This window comes from Spermophilus citellus (assembly GCF_964194105.1).
Source record: "Spermophilus citellus genome assembly, chromosome: 8".
NCBI lineage: Eukaryota > Metazoa > Chordata > Mammalia > Rodentia > Sciuridae > Spermophilus > Spermophilus citellus.
The window spans coordinates 97,214,850-97,234,459 of record NC_138189.1 but is presented as its reverse complement, the minus strand read 5'-3'; the positions used below and the strand labels follow the sequence as shown (position 1 = coordinate 97,234,459).

Sequence of the window (19,610 nt, the reverse complement as noted above, 5' to 3'; positions counted from 1 at the left end):
AGAACATGGAAGAAATTAAAAACCACATCAAAACTTGAATAACTAGGTGGCAGTGGAAGAAAAATAACTCCACAACTATTGGCATGAATGGAAAACCAGCTGCTGATACTGATTGTGGGACCACCTGTCTCCCCATGTGCAGCTGTTTCCTGCTGCCTGGCCGGCAGGTCTGTCTGCTCTCCCTCTTAGTAGCATTGGTGAACAGAAAGGTATCATCACAGCCTAATTTTATGTGAATTTATAAAACCACAGAGGAGGAAAGATGTGAAATCCATAATCAAAAGAGCACTATGTTAAAAACTCTGAAACTGGGACTCCTGTGGGGATTGAAAAAAGTAATTTTGCCTCTTCTCTTCGTATCTGAAAATAGACCCCTTGTAACAAGAGACAGATTAGGAAAAACAAATAGTAGTTTATTAATGTGTACATTTCATACACAGTGATTCTCAGAGAGGTAGCTCAGCATTCCTGCCTATATAACATCTTTAACAAAGAACACATGTTTTAGAAAAGTGCCAAGACAAATGAAAAGGACCCTGAGTCTCTTGGGACAGCAAATGTGGGAAGGCTGGTAAGCTAGTTAATGGTAGATAAAATCTAATAAGATTTGTCAGGGAGATCGCTCCAGTGCCATCTCTGGGCTGAAAAGGGTCTACATTTGTCTTTAGTGACCCACCTTTGTTCTGCCTGGTGGAGTGGGGAGGAGACCTTTGTAAATCTGTGGCCTGTATTTTGGCAAGCAGAGGTGTCCCCCTGAGGAACTGTTACTGTACAAGGGGCAAGAGGCAGGGCTCTACTGCTGCCACTCCATAGACACTCAAGGGTCAAGTTGGCAGGAAAATGGGCTTCATTCAAAGCCAGCTTTGCAGGAAGATAGAGGAAACTTTTGTTTGTTTGTTTCAAATCACTATCTTCAAAGAACTCTAGGTCAAGAAAAGCTTTTATTAAGAGAACACAGAGTATGGGACAGAAAGCCAGGGCAGGAGGTAGTTTTTATTCTCAGTTTGAAGAAGTTGCTTTTGATTTTAGAGGGAGACTAGAGCTTTTATTGTGTCTGCTCGTTACATGCCTTCAGCTTAAAATAATCCTTAAGGCAAAGTGGCACATTTTGGAGACGGCATAATTTTGATCTCCTACACTCATCCCCCCCCCAAAAAAAAATGCATATATGAATTGCCTTTCAGTTCTACATTTATTATGACTCCATTTGCTGAAAAGAACTTACACTTGAACTGCTTTTCAGATGTGTATTTTACCTTTGTTTACTTGGCTGTGTCCTAGCTTCCTTCCCCTGTGGATTCTGACATAACTGTTGGAAAGATGGGGACAGAGAGTGGGATATGGGATGTGAGGTTGAGCTCAGGTATGAAAGTGAGCCCGTGACTCCATAAACCCATAAAGGTGAGGTAGTCATCTTACACTTCCTGAATGTATATTTTTAAAGCAATAGCAAAAGTCATGTTACAAAAGACAAAACATAATGAATTTAAATCAACTGTCTTATAATTTATCATTATAGACTGCCTTATTAGGATCGACTAATCAAATTATCTAAAATAGAACAGACCAACACCAGATGCCTCCCTAGGAGGTGCGGTATGCAGATAGCCAGGCACTGGGACTCAGATTGGCTCCTTGGACTCCCACAGAAGGAAATAGTGTAGTGACTTCCATCATATTTCCTTCCCCACCCCAGAAAAATCAAGCTATGTGCACATGACTGAGATGGAAAGTGTGAAATCCTTGGTTCACAGACTGTTCACAGTCCTACATTTAGAAGACTCTCAGAAGAAAAGAGAACAACACTTGTTGGAGAAAATTGACCACCTGAAGGAACAGCTGCAGCCCCTTGAGCAGGTCAGGAAGCTTCATAGCCTGTATTTGAACACCAGACTGACATTATTGTGCATTATTAAGTGTCCCTCGTGTGAGCATTTTTCTGAATGCTTTACATATGCTCAGTTTCCTCCTTTTAATTCTCATGAGTCTCAGTTCAGTTTTCTTCCTTATATGCAGATGAAGAAACTGGACGATAGAGATATACAACTAGTATGTGGTCCAGTGTGAACATGAACTTGGGCAGTCTGACCACTGAGCTGCCTGGAGAGGATCAGCCCTGTAAATAAGTAGTATATGAGCTGGGATGCACTACTTGGGAGTGTTACCTCACAGGCTCTTGTTCTGCTTAACAAAATTGAGCCTGGGAAGTTAGCAATGGCTTCCTGACATTTGAGATTAATCTGTGATGAAAAAAAATAATAACTGACTTATTTGCAGAGTAGGGTGAAGCAATTTGTTTCAGGGGATAAAATCTCATTTTCATTTTTTTTTTTAAATGGGAGGGTATATGTGTATCTTGTCCACAAATAAAGTTTCTTGAGATATAATTTTTAATAGTGTTTAAGGGTATTTAGAGGATGCCAGAGAGAGGAACTTTCATTTTATTTTTCTGGATTGCTTATGCATACTTTTATTTTTTTAAAGATATAAAAAGGTGCCCATGGATACTTTTCCTGTTGTCCTGAGCTTTGAGCTACTGTACTCCTACCTATGGCTCATTTTTTATTTTCTCTCTACATATTCTTACCTTTCACTGGAACTCTCTAGTTCGCACATAAAAGCCTCATTGTAGTCACATAATACCTGATGCAACGTGGGTTAATTTGGCCTTTTGCATTAAGAAATGAATCTGCACTGAGTCTCGTGTACAAGTGTGCCTCTGGATGAATTCCTAGAAGCAGAGTTGCTAGGTCAAAGAAAATGGGCCTATAATTTTACTTAGGTTTCAAAGGATGACTTCTGGGTTTTCCATTGTATGCCCTTTTATACTAGGGTTTTGGTTTTGTTTATTACCTTTATAATTTAAAAGAGAACTATTAATGAACTGATGTGGAAATGAGTAATTAATATGATGTTTTATAAAGTATCTCTCCATATACCTGATCTCTTTATAAAGTAATGCAGGCATGCACTGGTTTAAATATTGCTCTTGCTTTTTCCCCTTAAGCTGATGCACCTATACACTGAATTAATGGTCTTCCCCCTTCCCATGCCTTCTAGGTGAAAGCTAGAATTGAAGCTCGCTCTGAGGCCAAAACCAGAGGACTCCTATGGGCTGGATTAGCTCTGCTGTCAGTTCAGGGTGGGGCACTGGCCTGGTTCACCTGGTGGGTGTACTCCTGGGATATCATGGAACCAGTCACATACTTCCTCACATTTACAAATTCCATGATCTACTTTGCATACTTTATACTAACTCGACAGGTGAGTAGTTAGGAAGTAAGTTCAAACATTTTGCAAGGAATTTCTTACCCAAGCCAAGCAATAAAACCTTTACTGAGTACTGCCATCTGGGTCTTCATGAGCTGGCGAATTTTTGTTATTTTCACCAGACTAGATGGAGAATTACAGCACAAATAAACTATATAAAATCTCGAATGAATAACACAAATTCCTCCATTGGGATCTTTTGTCCTATTTGTGTTCTTCATGACTTCATTCATAAAATAAAATTGAAGTTGCATTGCAAAATACCAAGTAATTCATGGTAGTTTTGCCAAAAATCTCCCTTCGCATTTTTCTCCTATTCTTAATTTCTCTTACCAACTTGCTTGCTTGTGAAAGGAGCAGCTGATGTTAAACAAGACTAAATGTTCTAGTTGTGTTGGCTTATGTTTGCTCTAGTAGCCACTGCAAATATTTTTTTCATTCTTCTGCCTTCCCCTTGCTTTGGTGTTGCTAAGTCAAATATCTTTCCTCAAGAGGCAGTATGTTCACTCAACACATGCTGTTTTCTTTTCTTTAGAATTATACTTACACATTGATTAGCAGAAGGCAATTGCTTCAGTTCTTCCATAAGAAATCAGAGCAACAGCATTTTGATGTGGAACAATACAACAAGTTAAAAGACGACCTTGCTACGGTATAAAATACATCTCACGGCTGGTTATGTTGGGGACCAAGGACTGAGGGAGGGAAATGCAATTGTTGGGTCCTCTTCACAGGCTAGTATCTAGAGAGCTTTCTGTGTATAGCAGGACTGGTCCACAAAATGGTTGACATATCTGATATTAACTTCACATTCTAGCTTTATTCTTCTGTACTATACATGGGGATAGTTTTAAATGTATGTGAAAATGTCTTAAGAGTTTGAAATAGAAAAAATAAAGTTTTCACTAGAAATCTGTTTCTAAGCATATAGAAAGTAGAACTGTAGAAAGATAAACACTGATGGGAATTTTAAACTCTAAAGGCATTTATTTATGTTTATTTCCCTTTAAGTAGAAGAATTATAGTATTCCTTCTCTCACCCCTTTCAGATGAGGAAACAGGCCTTAAAGTTACTTACCCAAGTGTACACTTCTAGAAGGGCAAGTGAGCCTATCAGACTTCAAGCCTGTCAGTTCTTAAGTGTTTTTTTCACCATCTGTTCCTTAGGCAGCTTTTATCTCTGGCCTCCCAATGTACTAACTTTCTTCGGATGCACTTCTCAGCACATAACTGGATTTTTCACTTTTCTTAGTAATTTTTTTAAACAAAGTCTTGATAAAAATATCCTCCCTGTCTTTTATTTTATCTGTGTCTTTTAAACTATCCACCCTTGAAATTAAAAGAAAAATTACTAGAATTTGTAAGCCAAAATTAAAGAACTTTAAAAAATATTTCATATTATCATTATATAGAAAAATATAATAATTTTTTTTTCATTTTGTAGTTTCCCTAACATTTAAACAATCCAAGGCTAAGGAATCTTCTTCCAGCATTTAAGATATAATATATCATCTTGTAAAGTATTTATTATATTATTTTTAGGTAATAAAGTGAAGAGAAAAGGGGAAACTTATAGGTCACAAGACTTTATTTTTTTAGAATATGAACTGGAAAAACATTTCAAAGGGAATGAACTAATATTTTAAAGCATATGGATGAAGTAGAAACTATAAACTCATCTTTTAAAAAGGATTCATATAAAATTGAAATAACTATTGCATTTGTGCTAACAGTTTAAATACTCATTCCCCAAAGAAGACATTAACTATATAGAATTTCAGGCATTAATGCCGGTTTCTCTTCTCTGACCTTGTGCTTCTGCTTTTTCCCATGACAGGCTAAAGAAGCCCTGAAACGTGTGCGCCATTCTCTCTACTTGAGGATGCCAAGTAGAAGAACTCAGTGAAAAGAATTAATCTCACATTTTTAAACACCATTGGATTTTCCATTTTGTATTGATTTTGTAATTTCCAAACTGGATGTTTTTGAGTCTCATAGTTCATTTTAATTTTACTGTCTAATCTTTTTAGTTAATAAATTCATGTAAAACAGAAGTACTTGTAGAAGTTTTCACTTGACATTCTTGGTTTGTAGATGTTTGTGACTTGTTATTGTAGACGGCCTGTCTGCCTCTTCCAAGCAGCAGCTGCTGCAGTCGGCTAAAAATCCTCACCACCCTGACCTGTGTCCATCCCTTTGGAGGAAAAGCAGTCTGTGTACTTGGCATCCACTTTCAATCTCAGGCTTTGTTTGGAATTGATTTGTCATTAACTCCTTTTTTTCACACTCAGTAATTAGAAGACCTTTATCAAAAAGGTATGTTTTGTCTCTAACTGCAGTTGGTATTTTCTGAACTGCAACTGAAATACAAGCTAAGTATTGCTTTTGAACTAGCAGCTCACATGTCCCAGTTCTCAAAGCCCAAACATTTAATCTTCTTCATCCCAACAAGTTACTATCAGAACAGTATTATTCAAATTTTATATAAGAACTAAGCTTTAAAAGTAATATGTTATTCTGTTAATGTGACAGTCAGTGAATGAGTCTGATGATGATCGAACAATGTAACTGGAAGTGGAAGATGCTGCCAAATCATGTTTTGCAGGTGTTTATCCTACAGAGCCCAAGAATTACTGTGAACTGTATTCACCCTCATAAGTTCATAAACTAGTTCTTGAAGGTTTTTTTTTTTTAATGGGAGTTAAAGTCATATTTAAAAATGTAGTTATTCCTATTTAGATGAGACAGTAAACATATATAACCAAGTAAAACAAGTCCACTACAATTGCACAAATAAGAATATGACTCAGAAAAATTTAATAAAACATGAATTTCAAGTATCTTATCAAGGAAAACCAATTTACCTAATTCTCAGGTTTCAAAAATATTATGCAATGAGCCTTTATAAAAAAAGTCACAAAATACAAGTTAAATCAGCTAAATATTATTGGTAACCTTGCAGTTTACTAAAATAAGAAAAAACATTTTTTTATGTATAATAAATTCGTAAGGATTTCTTCTCAAACCCTTTCACCATGTGCAACATGATTTTTAAAAAAATTTTAAAAAGGCAGTTCTCTACTGGGCATTAAGCCTGGAAACATTTTAAACTTCTCCAATTTAGTGATGCTATTTTATGTAAAAAGGGAAATATATACAGAATACATACAGTAAGTCAAAGTGGCTCCTACTTACTAGATTTTGGAGAGAAATGCAGCTTTTTAGTTAGCATGGAGGCAAAGCAGGGAACCTGCTTCTTGCCAATTGCATTTGGATCTTTGCAAAAGTCCACTCGGCGCTGAGAAACCTTCCTATTCACCAGAGTGAGGAGTTCCGTGAACTCTAAGGAGGAGCCATATTTTCTCAGCATCTCACACAGATCTTGAATGTACCATGAGCCATTCACAGTTTCTCGATGAGAATAATATCCTAAAAAAAATTTAAAAAATTTTTTTAAAAACTATGAAGAAAAAGGACACTGTAGTTTTCTCTCTTTCGACTTGAAGTGATTGAAAACTACCCACTTTTGTAGTTGGATGCACACCTATAATCCCAGAGACTCGGAAGGCCAAGCAGGAGAATCACAAGTTCAAGACCACCCTGAGCAACTTAGTGAGATTCTATATCAAATGCAGCTCAGTGGTGAGCACCATTGAATCCAATCCCCAGTACTGGGGGGGAAAAAATAAAAGCACTTTATGATTCATGGTACAGAAGTGTGTGTTCCAAATCCTTGGAAAAGACTAAGTCATGTCCATGATAATGGTTTGAAATTTTTTCTGTTGACTATTCTCATGTAAGAGAATATATTATTTCTATATTTCTACTTTATTGTTATTTCATTTTTGTAGTACTGAGGATTGATCCCAAGACCTTGCACATGCTAGGTAAGCACTCTCTGAGGCAGGGTCTTGATAACTTTCCCAGTTCTCCTGGAACTTACCACCCTCCTGCCTCAGTCTATGAGATAGACATGTACCACCAGGCCCAGATAATTCTAGTTTTATATAAATGAGGTTATTTCTATATAGTTTTCTCCATTAGCTAAAAAAAAAAAAAAAAAAAAAAAACCCAAAACTCAACATGGTAGCTAGTGATCTTAAGGTGCAAAATAAGACGTCAAAATCAGTAAGTATAGTAGCAAAGAAGAATTGCTATAAAACAATTTTCAGCAATGCTTTCCATGGATATTACCACAATGGCATTACCACCATCAATCAATGAGAGCAGGCTGCTAGTATTTGGTATCATTACACTTGTTTTGCTCGCCATAGCACTCAGGAACAATTCTTCTATAAAGTATTTTACACACTCATTTTCTACTCTATGCCATGTGTTAGATCACTTCTATGTCTTTGTTGGACATGGTGGTTGAGCCTCAAAGCCCTGATCCAACTCCAATCTGAGACTTAGGACAGCCAACTCTATGTTGTAAAACACCCACTCACCTTCTGCAACAGAGTAGCACATAAGGAAGTCTGCTCCAGCAGGCAGCGTGTACATGGAGGCAGCGTCCACCTCAGTTACATTGTCGAGCTTGTGGTTCTGATGATCCACCACATCCAAAGGAGTTACTGGCACATCATGCTGGTTTCCCCGACACGCCTACAAAGCAGAAAAAGAAACCACCTTCTTTATCAACTGTTTCCTTCCCAGGACTCAACATTTAGAGTAAATGTATATAAATCAGCACCTCTCCTATCTGTAACTGAAACCACACTATGAACAGCTGAAAAACTGTGCATTTGGGTTTAGAGGGGATCAAGGGAACTAAAGCTGACCAAGTTTAGTTCCCCTTACATTTCCTTTAGCTGATGTTTTAAAAGTAATTAGTATCCCCAAGTACACACCAAACTGTTGAAAGGTATACACTGTAGAGAAGGAAAATGCATGTTACAGTTTTAAAATTTCTTACACATTAACCACATCCATAGCACCAAGAGTCACATTCTATTAAATGTTATAATACTTACCTAATTTTTAAATCAGGTTATATATTTCCAGATGGTGTTTTCCTATTGGTTGGCAGCCACCATCATTTGTCAGTAGTCAAAATGATGCCCCCTGACCTGAGAAGAGCCTGTCATCATACCTTTCTTTTGTTCTCACTTTGAAGTGAGATTACAAATCTGCCTCTACTAATTCTGACTCACTCAGAAGCTAACCTTAAATTCTACTCTTAAGTATTATAGGCTTACTTGTGTCCCACTCCCCCAAATTCATATGCTGAATTCCTGGCCCCAGTACCTCAAAATGTGCCTGTATCTGGAGACAGGGCCTTTAAGGGGTGATTTAGAATGAAGTTATATGGGGGCCCTAGTCCAGTATGATTGGTATCCTTTGAGTAGAGATGAGGATGCAGACACACACAGAAGGAAGCTCACGTGAAGACACAGGGAAAAGATGGCCATGTATGAGTCAAGGGGAAAGGCTCAGGAGAAACCGACCCTGCCAACACCTTGATCTCAGTCTTCCAGTCTCCAGAACAGAGGAAGGAAAAGTTCAGTTGTTTAAGCCACAAAGTCTGTGGTACTTAGTTACGACAGCCCCATAAACTAGATAGTGACCTAACAAGATTCTGTCGTACCATTTAAAATGCATCAATTAATTTTGAAATGACTAAACAACCACAATCATCAAAAGAAACAGTCCTGGGTGATTTCAGAGTTGGCATATAAACAGAAGATATCCCTAACATTCTATTTTTACAGAGATAAATCTTAGTATTAAATACCAATAACTTGATGAAATCACGTGCCAAGTTTAAGGCCAGACTGCAGCATAGTGAGACCCAGTCCCAAAGAACAAAAACAAATCTGAGGTGGAGAGAAAGACGGTAACTTGGCTCTTCTGTGGGAGGGCTCTCCTCCTCTAGTAGCTCGTTATTTATTTCCAGTTCTGTTTTGTTTAGAGTTGGCCACTCCCCTTTTCATCAGTCATTTTTTCTCTTCATTTTTCTGTTCAGGGCCATCCTCCTCAGCTCATTACTCACCAGTATCCTTCAAGTTTTACACTCATTTTCCAGGCTACATTCAACATTGGTAAACTCACCTACTTCCATGATTTCTGTTACCAACCATTTCCTGATTACTCCCAAGTTTACTTCTGCAGCCCAGGCTACTTGCCTAGATTTTAGACTTGTATCCTCCACTCTGTGACAGACACACACTCCAGTGCACTGTCCAAACCATCGTTAGCTTTTCTTATAGCCACCTCCATCTTCAAGGCTTTAGGGCAACATGTGGTATCACTTGATTCCATGCCCTCTAGGCCATTCATGAAAATACAGAATTATAGCACTGGACCATCAGGTTTCCATATCCTATCACCCCAAGTCCTGCCTTTTTTTTTTTTTTAAATACTGGGGATCGAAACCAGGGACACTTAATCACTGAGCTAACAGCCCCAGCCCTTTCTATTGTTTATTTTTTATTTTGAGACAGGGACTTGCTAAGTTACTTAGGGCCTTGCTAAATTGCTGATGCTGGTCTCGAACTTGTGATCCTCCTGCCTCAACCTCCAGAGTTGCTGAGATTACAGGTGGGGCCATCAAACCTGGATGGTTTCCTTTTTTTCCCTTCAAAATTACTGATGTGCCAAATGATATTATTCATGCCCCCAAATATTTTTATCCTTAAATCCAATTTGGCAAGAAGGAAATAATCCTGCATTTAGCTGGGCACGGTGGTGCATGCCTGTAATCTCAGTGGCTCAGGAGGATCGAGAATTCAAAGCCAACCTCAGCAAAAACAAGGTACTAAGCAACACAATGAGATACTGTCTCTAAAATACAAAACAGGGATGGAGATGTGGCTCAGTGATTGAGTGCCCGAGTTAAAAAAAAAAATCCTGGATTTAGGGGAAACAGGAAAAGATCAAGACAGGCTAGACTGACACTCTCTATTCTCATATTCTCTCCACTGTCTTATGTGCTCTCCAGCTCCTGCAGACCAAGTTGAGTCTGATCAAGCTGCTTTGCCTGGTCATGTCAAAGAGCAGATCCTTTTCCAGCGATGCTCCCTCTATACCAAGCTTGGCCAGAGGAGCGTACATTTTATATCATTTCAAATGTTGATCCAAATACCATTTCGTTTGTAATGAAGACACCGACCATATTAAGAAAGAAATATCACAGCCCAAAGTGCAATTCTGATTGACCAATTACTAGAGAAAGATACTTTCAAAATTGGCTTTTTTACAATCACATGTACTGAACCATAGATTTACAATTAAGAGGATAATATGATCAGTCTTACCTGAATGATAAATATCTTGGGTTTTCCAACCAGGCTCTTACACTTGTCTCCTTTGAACAAGCCAGTCAGTGCCTGAATATCAATTTTGCCATCATGTGCATAAATGTGATTGCCTTCGCCGTGGCTTAGGAAGACACATAAAAAGCAATCGGCATCTACATGGCTGGAAGTTGACACTGTGCAGGACCCCAAAAATGCATATAGAATTGAGCACAAGATATTTGTTATCTACACGTAAAAATTCAATAGTAGAAGAAAGATAGTCATGATGAGGGGGACTTGGTATTCTTTTTTTTTTTGGTACTAAAAATTGAACCCCAGGGGCACTTTCCACAGAGCTACAACTTTAGCCCTTTTTATATTTTGAGACAGGGTCTCACTAAGTTGCTTAGGGTTTTGCTAAATTGCTGAGGCTCACTTTGAACTTGCCACTCTTCTGTCTCAGCCTCCTGAGTTGCTGGGATTATAAGCATGTGCTACTGTGCCCAGCCTGGTATTCTTTAATAAATGTAAAGAATCTGTGATGAAATAATTTATTTTAATCTTTACTTAAATGGGATAATTTATACCAAATTGTATCTTAAAAATGTGAATTACTGAAGTTCAAAGAGATTGACCAAATTTCATTAGCTTTTCTTAAACACAGAATAATGATGCATAAAACATAATGAAATGATGATGACATCTCTTCCTTTAAGATTGAAATTGTTCTGATAATAAATTAAAAGTTTTTTTGAGTCAGCAGAAACCTTCCTAGAGCAGACTGGAAAGATCCAGAAACTACCTCTCAACAACTGCCCACATGTGGTTGTACCTCCAACCCAGGCATGCTCTGTCTGTACCACTGAGGGCTTCCAGAAGAGTTAAGATGTGAGTCAATGAGCAAAAAGAAAACCTAGTAAGCAGCCAGTAAAGTGATTTGCAATTTAATTACAAGTCTGAAGAAAGTTTGAAATAATTATAATACAAATATTCTAATAGCCCACTAGCAAGTAAGTTGAAAACCCATGACATACAGATGGTTATAAGTTATATTACAATACCCAATGAATAATGATATTGAGATATAATATTTGCAAATCAACACATATTGCAAATATTTCACAGGCAGTGAAAATCTGGGGTATGAAAGGAATCAGTTAAAAATGAACCTTCTGAAGCACCAGTATCTGTAGAATTTGCATTTTAGACTTTCACCACTGAATTTAGAGTTCATTCATTTCTAGAACAAATTGTAACTAGTGATATGCTAAATATAAGCTTCAGAGGCAAAGTGATTTGTAAGGTGTCTGGATTTAGTGGGTGATATAGAGGGGTATAACCAAATACCATAATCGATACTAAATTATTAGCACTTTTTTGCCACACAGTAATTTATATTTGTCTTTACAGATAGTATAAAGTCCCGTCAGAGGAAGGTGAGCTATTTTATAGCAAAACTACCTACCCTCCTGAATTTTGAGCATCAGTTCTTCTGCTTTAAGATCATTAAAGCATTTCACTTCAAATCCTAGATCTGAAAACCTGGTGATATATTAAATTGAATATTAGCTTATGAGCATTTTTCAGTTGTCAAAATACCCTTACTTCTGAGGAGTCTATACACATTTTTTTATGACATGCAAATCAACTTTTCTTAAGGGGAAAAGAAAAAAATAATAATGATGGTCGTCCTTGATCATCCACTATTGCAAAGGCTTTACATAATGACAGCCAATTCAATTTTAAATATTGCCACCTGCCATGCAAGAATGTTGGTAACAATGCAAAGCCTGCTAACATTTAATAGAACAGGAGAATTAAGATAACTCAGGCAAGCACTTTAGGAAGGTGTTCTTTTGGGGGGGATTTGTTATGAGATACTGGGGATTGAGCCCGCACTTCCTGCTTCATGAACTGTGGCCAAGTAAGGCCTTTGATCTGTTATCAGTGCTCATGAGTTATGGTAACAATTTCCTCGTTACCACTTAATTGAATTGTGTCATCTGGACACACACAGCAAACTACCTTCGAGTAAGGTTATCTCTGTCTGCACTGGTGCCTCGCCTCTCTGGCAGCATCAACTGCCAGTAGAATATCTCGTGATTGAAGATTAGAGCAAGTCCTCTCCTCTTGTGGTCCATTTTGTACTTCTCTGATGGATCAAACATTTCACTGTTAATGAAAAATTTAGAAAGCAATCACTTCAAGTCATATTAAATAGTAAGCCCTTCTAAGGCCAAGGTCAATGTGTAGATAGATATCTGCTGCTTCCACCTGCCAGGCTGAAATTCCACTGGTGTCCCCTGAAGAAGGCTGGACTGGCAAGAAAAGTGCTGAACTACTTCTAGACCCATCAGTAGGCCACAGCCATGTGTCATCCTGAACACCCACCCCAATCACTTGGCTTCGATGTCCCCCCCCAACCCTCCCCATCTTTAGCCACCAAGGACAACAGTCTGGTTCAAGGCCAAGCTCTAACACTAGGCTCATATAAGTTATTAAACATTTTGAACATCACTCAAGGTCCTCTAACAACCAGGGGCAGCAACTAACCCTCAGATAAATCAACTCCTCAAAGGCTAACACTTTTAATATACTCAGCTCTATGTATGCTCTAGCTCCCAGAATCCATTCTTGCTTTTACTCTGCAGGATAACCATGACTAACAAAGGAAGAGAATGAAACAGACCCCCTTTGAAATTAAAAGCTCCAAATTGTTTTAACTTCTGGACTTCCTCATGCTGAGGACAGAGGCCAAGGAAATTTAAGACTGACATGTTCTCTGATTAACATAGCCTACTAACTTTGACAAGTATATATATCACCTGTTACTATAAATCGTAACTGCTTCTGTGGGACTGCAGAAAAACAATCCAGCTGTTTCTCCCCAGTTTGATCAAACTGCATAAAATTCATTTTTCCTCTTCCATCCTTTGCCTATTTATTATGCAGGTGGTTGAATCCAGCCAACTCGGATCCACACAGGATTCCTTGGCTTGGCTGCCCGTAACAAGACCTTTATTTGAGAAGAACACACTTTTACCTTTTATAGTAGGCATCTATTTCTGTCATGTTTTGTTCCCCACCTGTTAAAAAAAAAAAAAAAAAAAAAAAAAAAAAGTTTATTTTTGTTGATTATTTTACTTATTATACTTTTTGACTTATGGTAGAAAAGCACAGCAGGAACTGCTATCCCCCTTCTAACTTATAAACTTTATGACCTTTAGAAGGCAAGAAAACTGCTTAGTAATAAACAAAGGAGCTAAAACAGTGCAATGCTTTCTCACCAACTCTTACCTGCAAAATAGCCAATCATCTTACAGACAGAAATGGAGAAAACTTTTCCCAGATGCATCCACCACAAAATATGCCTAGAGTCACACAGTTCTGTGATGATGGGACTCAAATGAAATACGTAATTGCTTTGTTATATAGAAAATGTTTTTACAAATATTTTCTGAAACAAACTGAATCATACCAGAGAACGAAAATCCAGGTTGTGGTCAATGCTGATTACCCTTCTAGATGGAAGATACAAAAGTTTGGGTGGATGAAAGGAAAGGTAAGGCCTGTAAAGGCTCAGATCCTGGCTCTCCTGAATGAACATCAGCACTGATAAAATGGGATACATGCCCACTCCCCTCTCCACTCCTGATCCCACTTCCCCACCCTGTAGGCAGCTTTTCACTGCATCCTTTCCTATTTCCTGCTCTCTAGAGCAGCGCTATATGTTAGAACTTTCTCTGTTGATGGAACTGTTTTGCATCTGCAATGACCCATGTGGTAGCCACTGGCCACTTGTGGCTATTAAGCATGTGAAATGCAGCTAGTGAAACTGAAGAACTCAACGCTGACTCTCAATTAAATTAAATTTATTTTTCCTAGGGACTCATTGTGTTATCCAGACTAACAGGGAACTCCCAGGCTCTAGGAAACCACCTACCTCAGCCTGGAGCAGCTGAGAATATAGGTACTACAGGCTTGCACCAACCACCCAGCTCTCAATTAATTTAAATATAAATAGCCACTTGTGGGCAGTGGCTTCAATACAACAAGTGTAGTACCTTCTACAATAAATGAGAATGAATTTGCAAAAATATTACCCTGTAGAAAGCCGCACCTATTGGCTGCAGCAGAATAACCCTAAGGCATGGACTCCTACCCAAGAGTGTTATGTTCCCCTCCATCCTAGAGGGTCTCACCAACACCTAATTGTACTAACCTCACTTTTCGCTGAAGAAACACCCTGAGAGTGAAAGGTGGGGAATTTGGCTCAAGTTCCCTTTGGCCTATCCCTCCTGGAATTAACCCAAGTAATCAGAACCAAAGGAGACCCCACAAAGGCATTCTTTCCCCTGTCCCTAAGTCAGATTTTTCAACCTGCATTAAAGTTCCCGGTGTGGATGTTAACTTGCAGGTTTCTGGGTCCAAACCAGAATCTGTAGAATCAGGATCTTGGAGGCATGGAATGACAAACTGCAGTTGTAACAAGGTGAGTTTTACACCAGAGAGCTAAAAGCAGCCTTGACCTTATCATCTCCACCCTTCCGAGGTGTCCTTCAGGGCAGTAGCCCACAGATAAGACAGCTTTTCAATCTGATCTCACCATAGGGAACCAGGTACTTTCTACTCCACATACTGCTTTGTGGAAATAATTCAGGACTTTGTTTCTCCCACATTCAAAAGCTGTCTTGCACCTATTTTCTTTAGATAACTTCACCTCTTATCTTTTAGCCAATTATACTATAAAGATTCAATTGAGGGCTGGAGTTGTGACTCAGCAGTAGAGCACTTGCCTAGTATGTGCATATGTGAGAGGCCCTGGATTCGATCCTCAGCACTACATAAAAAAGATAAATAAATAAAATAAAGATATTAAAAGAAAAAAGACTCAATTGAATCACTTTCAACTATGCAAATGAAATCCATGTCAGAAAGCCAATCATCTTTCTCACCCCCAAGAATTCTTCACAGCTTGGAAAGTACCCAGTCTCGGTGTTGGTGGAGAAGGAGGTGGCAGACCCTGTAGCTCATCTGCCCAAGTAGCCACTGAGTGCTGACTCTAAGGTGGCTCAAAGTGTACCTGAAGGAAGCTATGCCAAATGGCCAGTCATCAACTAACCCAAGTCCCTGAGAGTGAAAGTTCTGGAGATGAATTCTTTTTTTTTTTTTTAATATTTATTCTTCAGCTGTGCACAATATCTTTATTTTATTTGTTTTTATGTGGTGCTGAGGATCGAACCCAGGGCCTCACACATGCTAGGCAAGCGCTCTACCACTGAGCTACAACCCCAGCCCGGGAGATGAATTCTTGACTGGCTATTTAAAGCTCCTATTTTTCAGAATTCTTCAAAAAGGAACTTCACAATTCTTCCTAATGGTATAACTTAAGATGTGGGTTTCAGTTGTCTTGAATATTTCCCTCTTTTTAGTCAAGACCTATAGATTTAGGAACTGCTAGTTAGTTTTAAGTGCTCAAGAAAATCTGTTTAAAATGGCATCCGATTTCAAGGTTAACAAATCAAACAATCTCAGTAAGGGATTTTTAAAAAGTTTTTTATGGCCAAGTACAGTGGGGCACACCTGTAACCCAGCAACTCAGGAGGCTGATGCAGGAGGATCTCAAGTTTGAGACCAATCTGGGCAAATTAGTGAGACAGTGTCTCAAAATTAATAATAATAATAATAATAATAATAATAATAAATTGGGGGCAGTGGTGCTCCCCTGTAATCCCAGTGGCTTGTAAATTCAAAGCCAGCCTCTGGGATGGCAAGGCTAAGCAACTCAGTAATAAACAAAATAGGTCTGGGGAGGTGGCTTTAGTGGTTGAGTGCCCCTGAGTTCAATCTCCAGTACCTCCAAAATAGATAAATAATAAAGGGCTGGTGATGTAGCTCAGGTGGCTGGGACAATAATCATGATGTAATAATGTTCTCTGTAATCTGTGGTTGAGCACCCCTGGATTCAATCCTCAGTACTGTGAAAGAAAGTAAGTTAGTTAATTAGATGTTGTTAATTCTATAGGTATAAAAAGAAACTCAGCTTTGGAAACTTTGGTTCGAATCCTGGCTCACTTCAACCTTCGCTTAAATTTTTTTTTTTTGTCTGTTTGTTTTTTGGTTTTTTTTTTTTTTTTTTTTGGTACTCGGAATTGAATGCAGAGGTATCCAACCACTGAGTGAGTCATATCCCCAGCCATTTTTCGTATTTTTTTAGAGACAGGGTATTGCTGAATTGCTTAGGGCCTCACTAAGTTGCTGAGGCTGGCTTTGAACCTGCCATCCTGCCTCAGCCTCCAGCCACTGGGATTACAGGCATGTGCCACCATCCCGAATGGCTTTAATATAAATAGCACACTGTCCTGTAATACCAAGTAATAACCAGGGCCAATGATCAATCTAGTGAGCAGCCAATCAGCCATAGAGACATATGTCAAGATCTAAGTTCCAACACATTTCTGGAGTTGATAAACTTTAGCCACGGATTCCAGAGAACGTAATACATCATGAGTACTATCCTGGCCACCCTGAGCAATAAGAACAAGCCATCAAAGCTTCTAAGAAGGGCACACTTAACATCCTTATCCTACCCACAAATTTTTTTAAATGCCTAAAACTATAAATTACTTTATTGACAAGAGAACAAATTTTAATGAGATGCCCTATATGATGTATAAATTCCTGTTCATCTGTATCTATTTATCAAAAATGTTTCTATCATTAAACCTTCTCACTTCTCCTTTTCTGTTCCACCATAATGTAACTCCTGCCTCCTTGTTCCTTAAGTCAGATTAATTTTTTACAAATATACCACTCCTTTTTTCCCTCACCCTAATTTCATAATTGCTTCAGATAATTCTACCAGCTACCATTGGTCCATGGGTTGGTGGCACAAGAGATACCTTATCTCACTCAGCTACATAGCCATAGGGATAGGAAAGTGGAACTGGTCTGCTCAAGGTCAGAGCGCTGCCGTGAAGATTGAAAGCCAGGTGGAGTTGGATTCCAAAGTCGGTGCACAACATCACCAGGCTCCCTCCCACCAGAGATGGAACTACTACCTTCCCAAACTAGATGTACATTCTGTCGTCTAAACAAACCTACCCATATTCTCCATCAGCCACCTGTTTGCTAACTCTACATTAAATAAACCACCTTGGGCCTAGAACTCACTGGAAAAGGCAGGGGTGGAGAAAGGAAGCCGGTGAGAAATCCGAAGAAAAGGATTGGGGGAAGGGTGGCAGTGACTAGAGCCCAGACATCCTGGACCCCTGCTGCCTTCCCACTCAGCTGCTGGCTCCTGCCCCCACCCCCCTCTTCAAAAGCTGGTCCGTCCAATCCAAGGCCACTAACCCCACAACCACGGTGACTTTTACAACTTGCCTCTGGAGTAAAGCTTCCTTTATGCAGCAAAGAAAGCTCTGAAATAAAGATGCTCTGCAACCGGCTGTTAGCATTTTCACCTTTTTAAAAACGATGGCCAGTAATAAAATGAGTGACAGAAGAACGTCCTGAAGCACGATTTGCAGTTGACTACTTTGTAAAAATAATAATAAAAATAATAATAATAATTGTGATTTCCATCCAAACCGTCCAATAGTAGCAGGTTTCCTGGAAGCAGGAGACCGGGAGGCTGCCTCGGGTTAAGCCCAGGCAACCCCAGGGGCCTCTGCCCGGGCACCCGCCGGCTAACTATGCTCCCGCGATACCCGGTAAGACCACTTCTTTTTACTTCAAAGTGAACAAACAAGAATCAAAAGTTGACCTCCAAAGTTAACTTTTCACAAGGCCAGGCGCCGCGTGTGCGGGCCGCAGCCTTTTAAAGTTTAAATGGCCCCGACGCCTGGAGAGGGATCCCCGAGGAGGACAAAGGCGGCAGCAACACGCCCAGCCCCCGGGCGCCGCTACCGAGGCTTCGAGAAGGGGGTTCCCTGGGCTAAAAGGCAAAGCGGCACCGCACCCGAGCGCTTCGCCCCCAGACCCGCAATTACCGGAGGTCGTCCAGCAAAACCGGAGCAGCCCGTGGGCCCTCGGGTCTGCACACGCGCCCCCACCTACCTGCTGGGCCGGGACCCCAAGACCCCAGAGACGAGCTCATAGCGCCCAGCGCGCTGCCAGACGGCCGAGCGTCGCGCTTCCTGGAGCCCCGGGCGCAGCGCCGGCCCCGCCCCGCCCCGCCCGCCCCGGCCCCGCCCCCGCCGCCCCCCGCGCTCCCCTCGGAGTTGAAGCGCTCTCTGGCCACTTCCCGTCGGTCCCGAGTTCCTGGGGCTGTGGGGCGGGGAACTGTGAGCCACAAATTCTCACCAACTTCCAAGCCAGAGATGAACCTCGCCCTGCGGAAATCCCCGTTGCCACCCAGAGGACCCACGACGGCCCCGGGGCCCAAGCCCCAGGCCTCCGCAGATCACCTCGGGGAGCTCAGCCCGCCCTCCCCCAGCTTCCAGCGACCGCTCTCCCCCGCTCCCTCCAGGTAGAGGGCGGCCTCTGCGCTCGTTCACACACGTCCCGGAGCCTGACTGTGTAGGGCTGGTAATAAAGTAATTTAATGCTTGTTGTTTGTCCAGTGGATGTGGAGTTAAATATGACCAGAGGCAACTGTGGAGGGCCCACTTCTTTTTCTACTGGTGCATCGTGGTTGTACGTAGTGATGGGGTTTGTTGTTACCTATTCGTACACGTACACGATATAACAACATTATTTGGCCAATATCACTCCCCAGAACTCCCCCTCCCCGCTTTCCTCTGTTCTACTGATCTCCCATTGGTTTTCATGATCCCCGCTCCCAACAAACCTTTCTTTTCCTTTTTTCCTCTTTAGCTTCCACAAGAGAGAAAACATACCACCCTTGACTTTATGAATTTGACTTATTTCGCTTAACATAAAGTCTTCACGTTTCATCCATTTTCCTATAAATGACAGAATTCATTTTTCTTTATGGGTGACTAAAAGTCCATTGTGTATATATATGCCACATTTTCTTTCTCTCTCTATTGATGGACGCCTAAGCTTTGTTTGCTAGTATGAGTTGTGCTGCTATAAACACGGGTATGCATGTATCACAACAGTATGATGACTTTAATTATTTAGGATAGATACCAAGGA

The 19,610-nt window shown here is 40.1% G+C and overlaps 2 protein-coding genes across 4 annotated transcripts in view; one reads left to right on the top strand and one right to left on the bottom strand.

Annotated features, from left to right (window-relative positions):
* MCUB (mitochondrial calcium uniporter dominant negative subunit beta) overlaps positions 1-5,959 on the top strand; it is a 117,133-nt gene extending 111,174 nt beyond the window's left edge. The window contains 5 exon segments of the mRNA XM_081302984.1: positions 1,697-1,857; positions 3,061-3,264; positions 3,806-3,922; positions 5,108-5,158; positions 5,160-5,959. Coding sequence (XP_081159110.1) covers positions 1,697-1,857; positions 3,061-3,264; positions 3,806-3,922; positions 5,108-5,158; positions 5,160-5,186 — 560 coding nt within the window. The 3' untranslated portion in view covers positions 5,187-5,959.
* Positions 5,960-6,072: 113 nt separating this feature from the next.
* On the bottom strand, positions 6,073-19,105 carry CASP6 (caspase 6). Of its 3 annotated transcripts, none has more exons than XM_081302986.1 (7): positions 18,813-19,105; positions 13,552-13,594; positions 12,534-12,680; positions 11,974-12,050; positions 10,527-10,702; positions 7,719-7,875; positions 6,073-6,699 (listed from the first exon to the last, which is right to left on the bottom strand). In XM_081302986.1, exons 2-7 carry the CDS (start codon positions 13,578-13,580, stop codon positions 6,458-6,460), a joined length of 828 nt encoding a protein of 275 aa, XP_081159112.1. In that variant the 5' UTR covers positions 13,581-13,594; positions 18,813-19,105; the 3' UTR covers positions 6,073-6,457. The 3 variants fall into 3 exon arrangements, with proteins under 3 accessions (XP_081159112.1, XP_081159111.1, XP_081159113.1); XM_081302985.1 differs by lacking the exon at positions 18,813-19,105 and adding an exon at positions 18,567-18,680; XM_081302987.1 differs by lacking the exons at positions 11,974-12,050; positions 18,813-19,105 and adding an exon at positions 18,567-18,797 and having other exon boundaries at positions 10,527-10,650.
* Between the last annotated feature and the right edge of the window lie 505 nt (positions 19,106-19,610).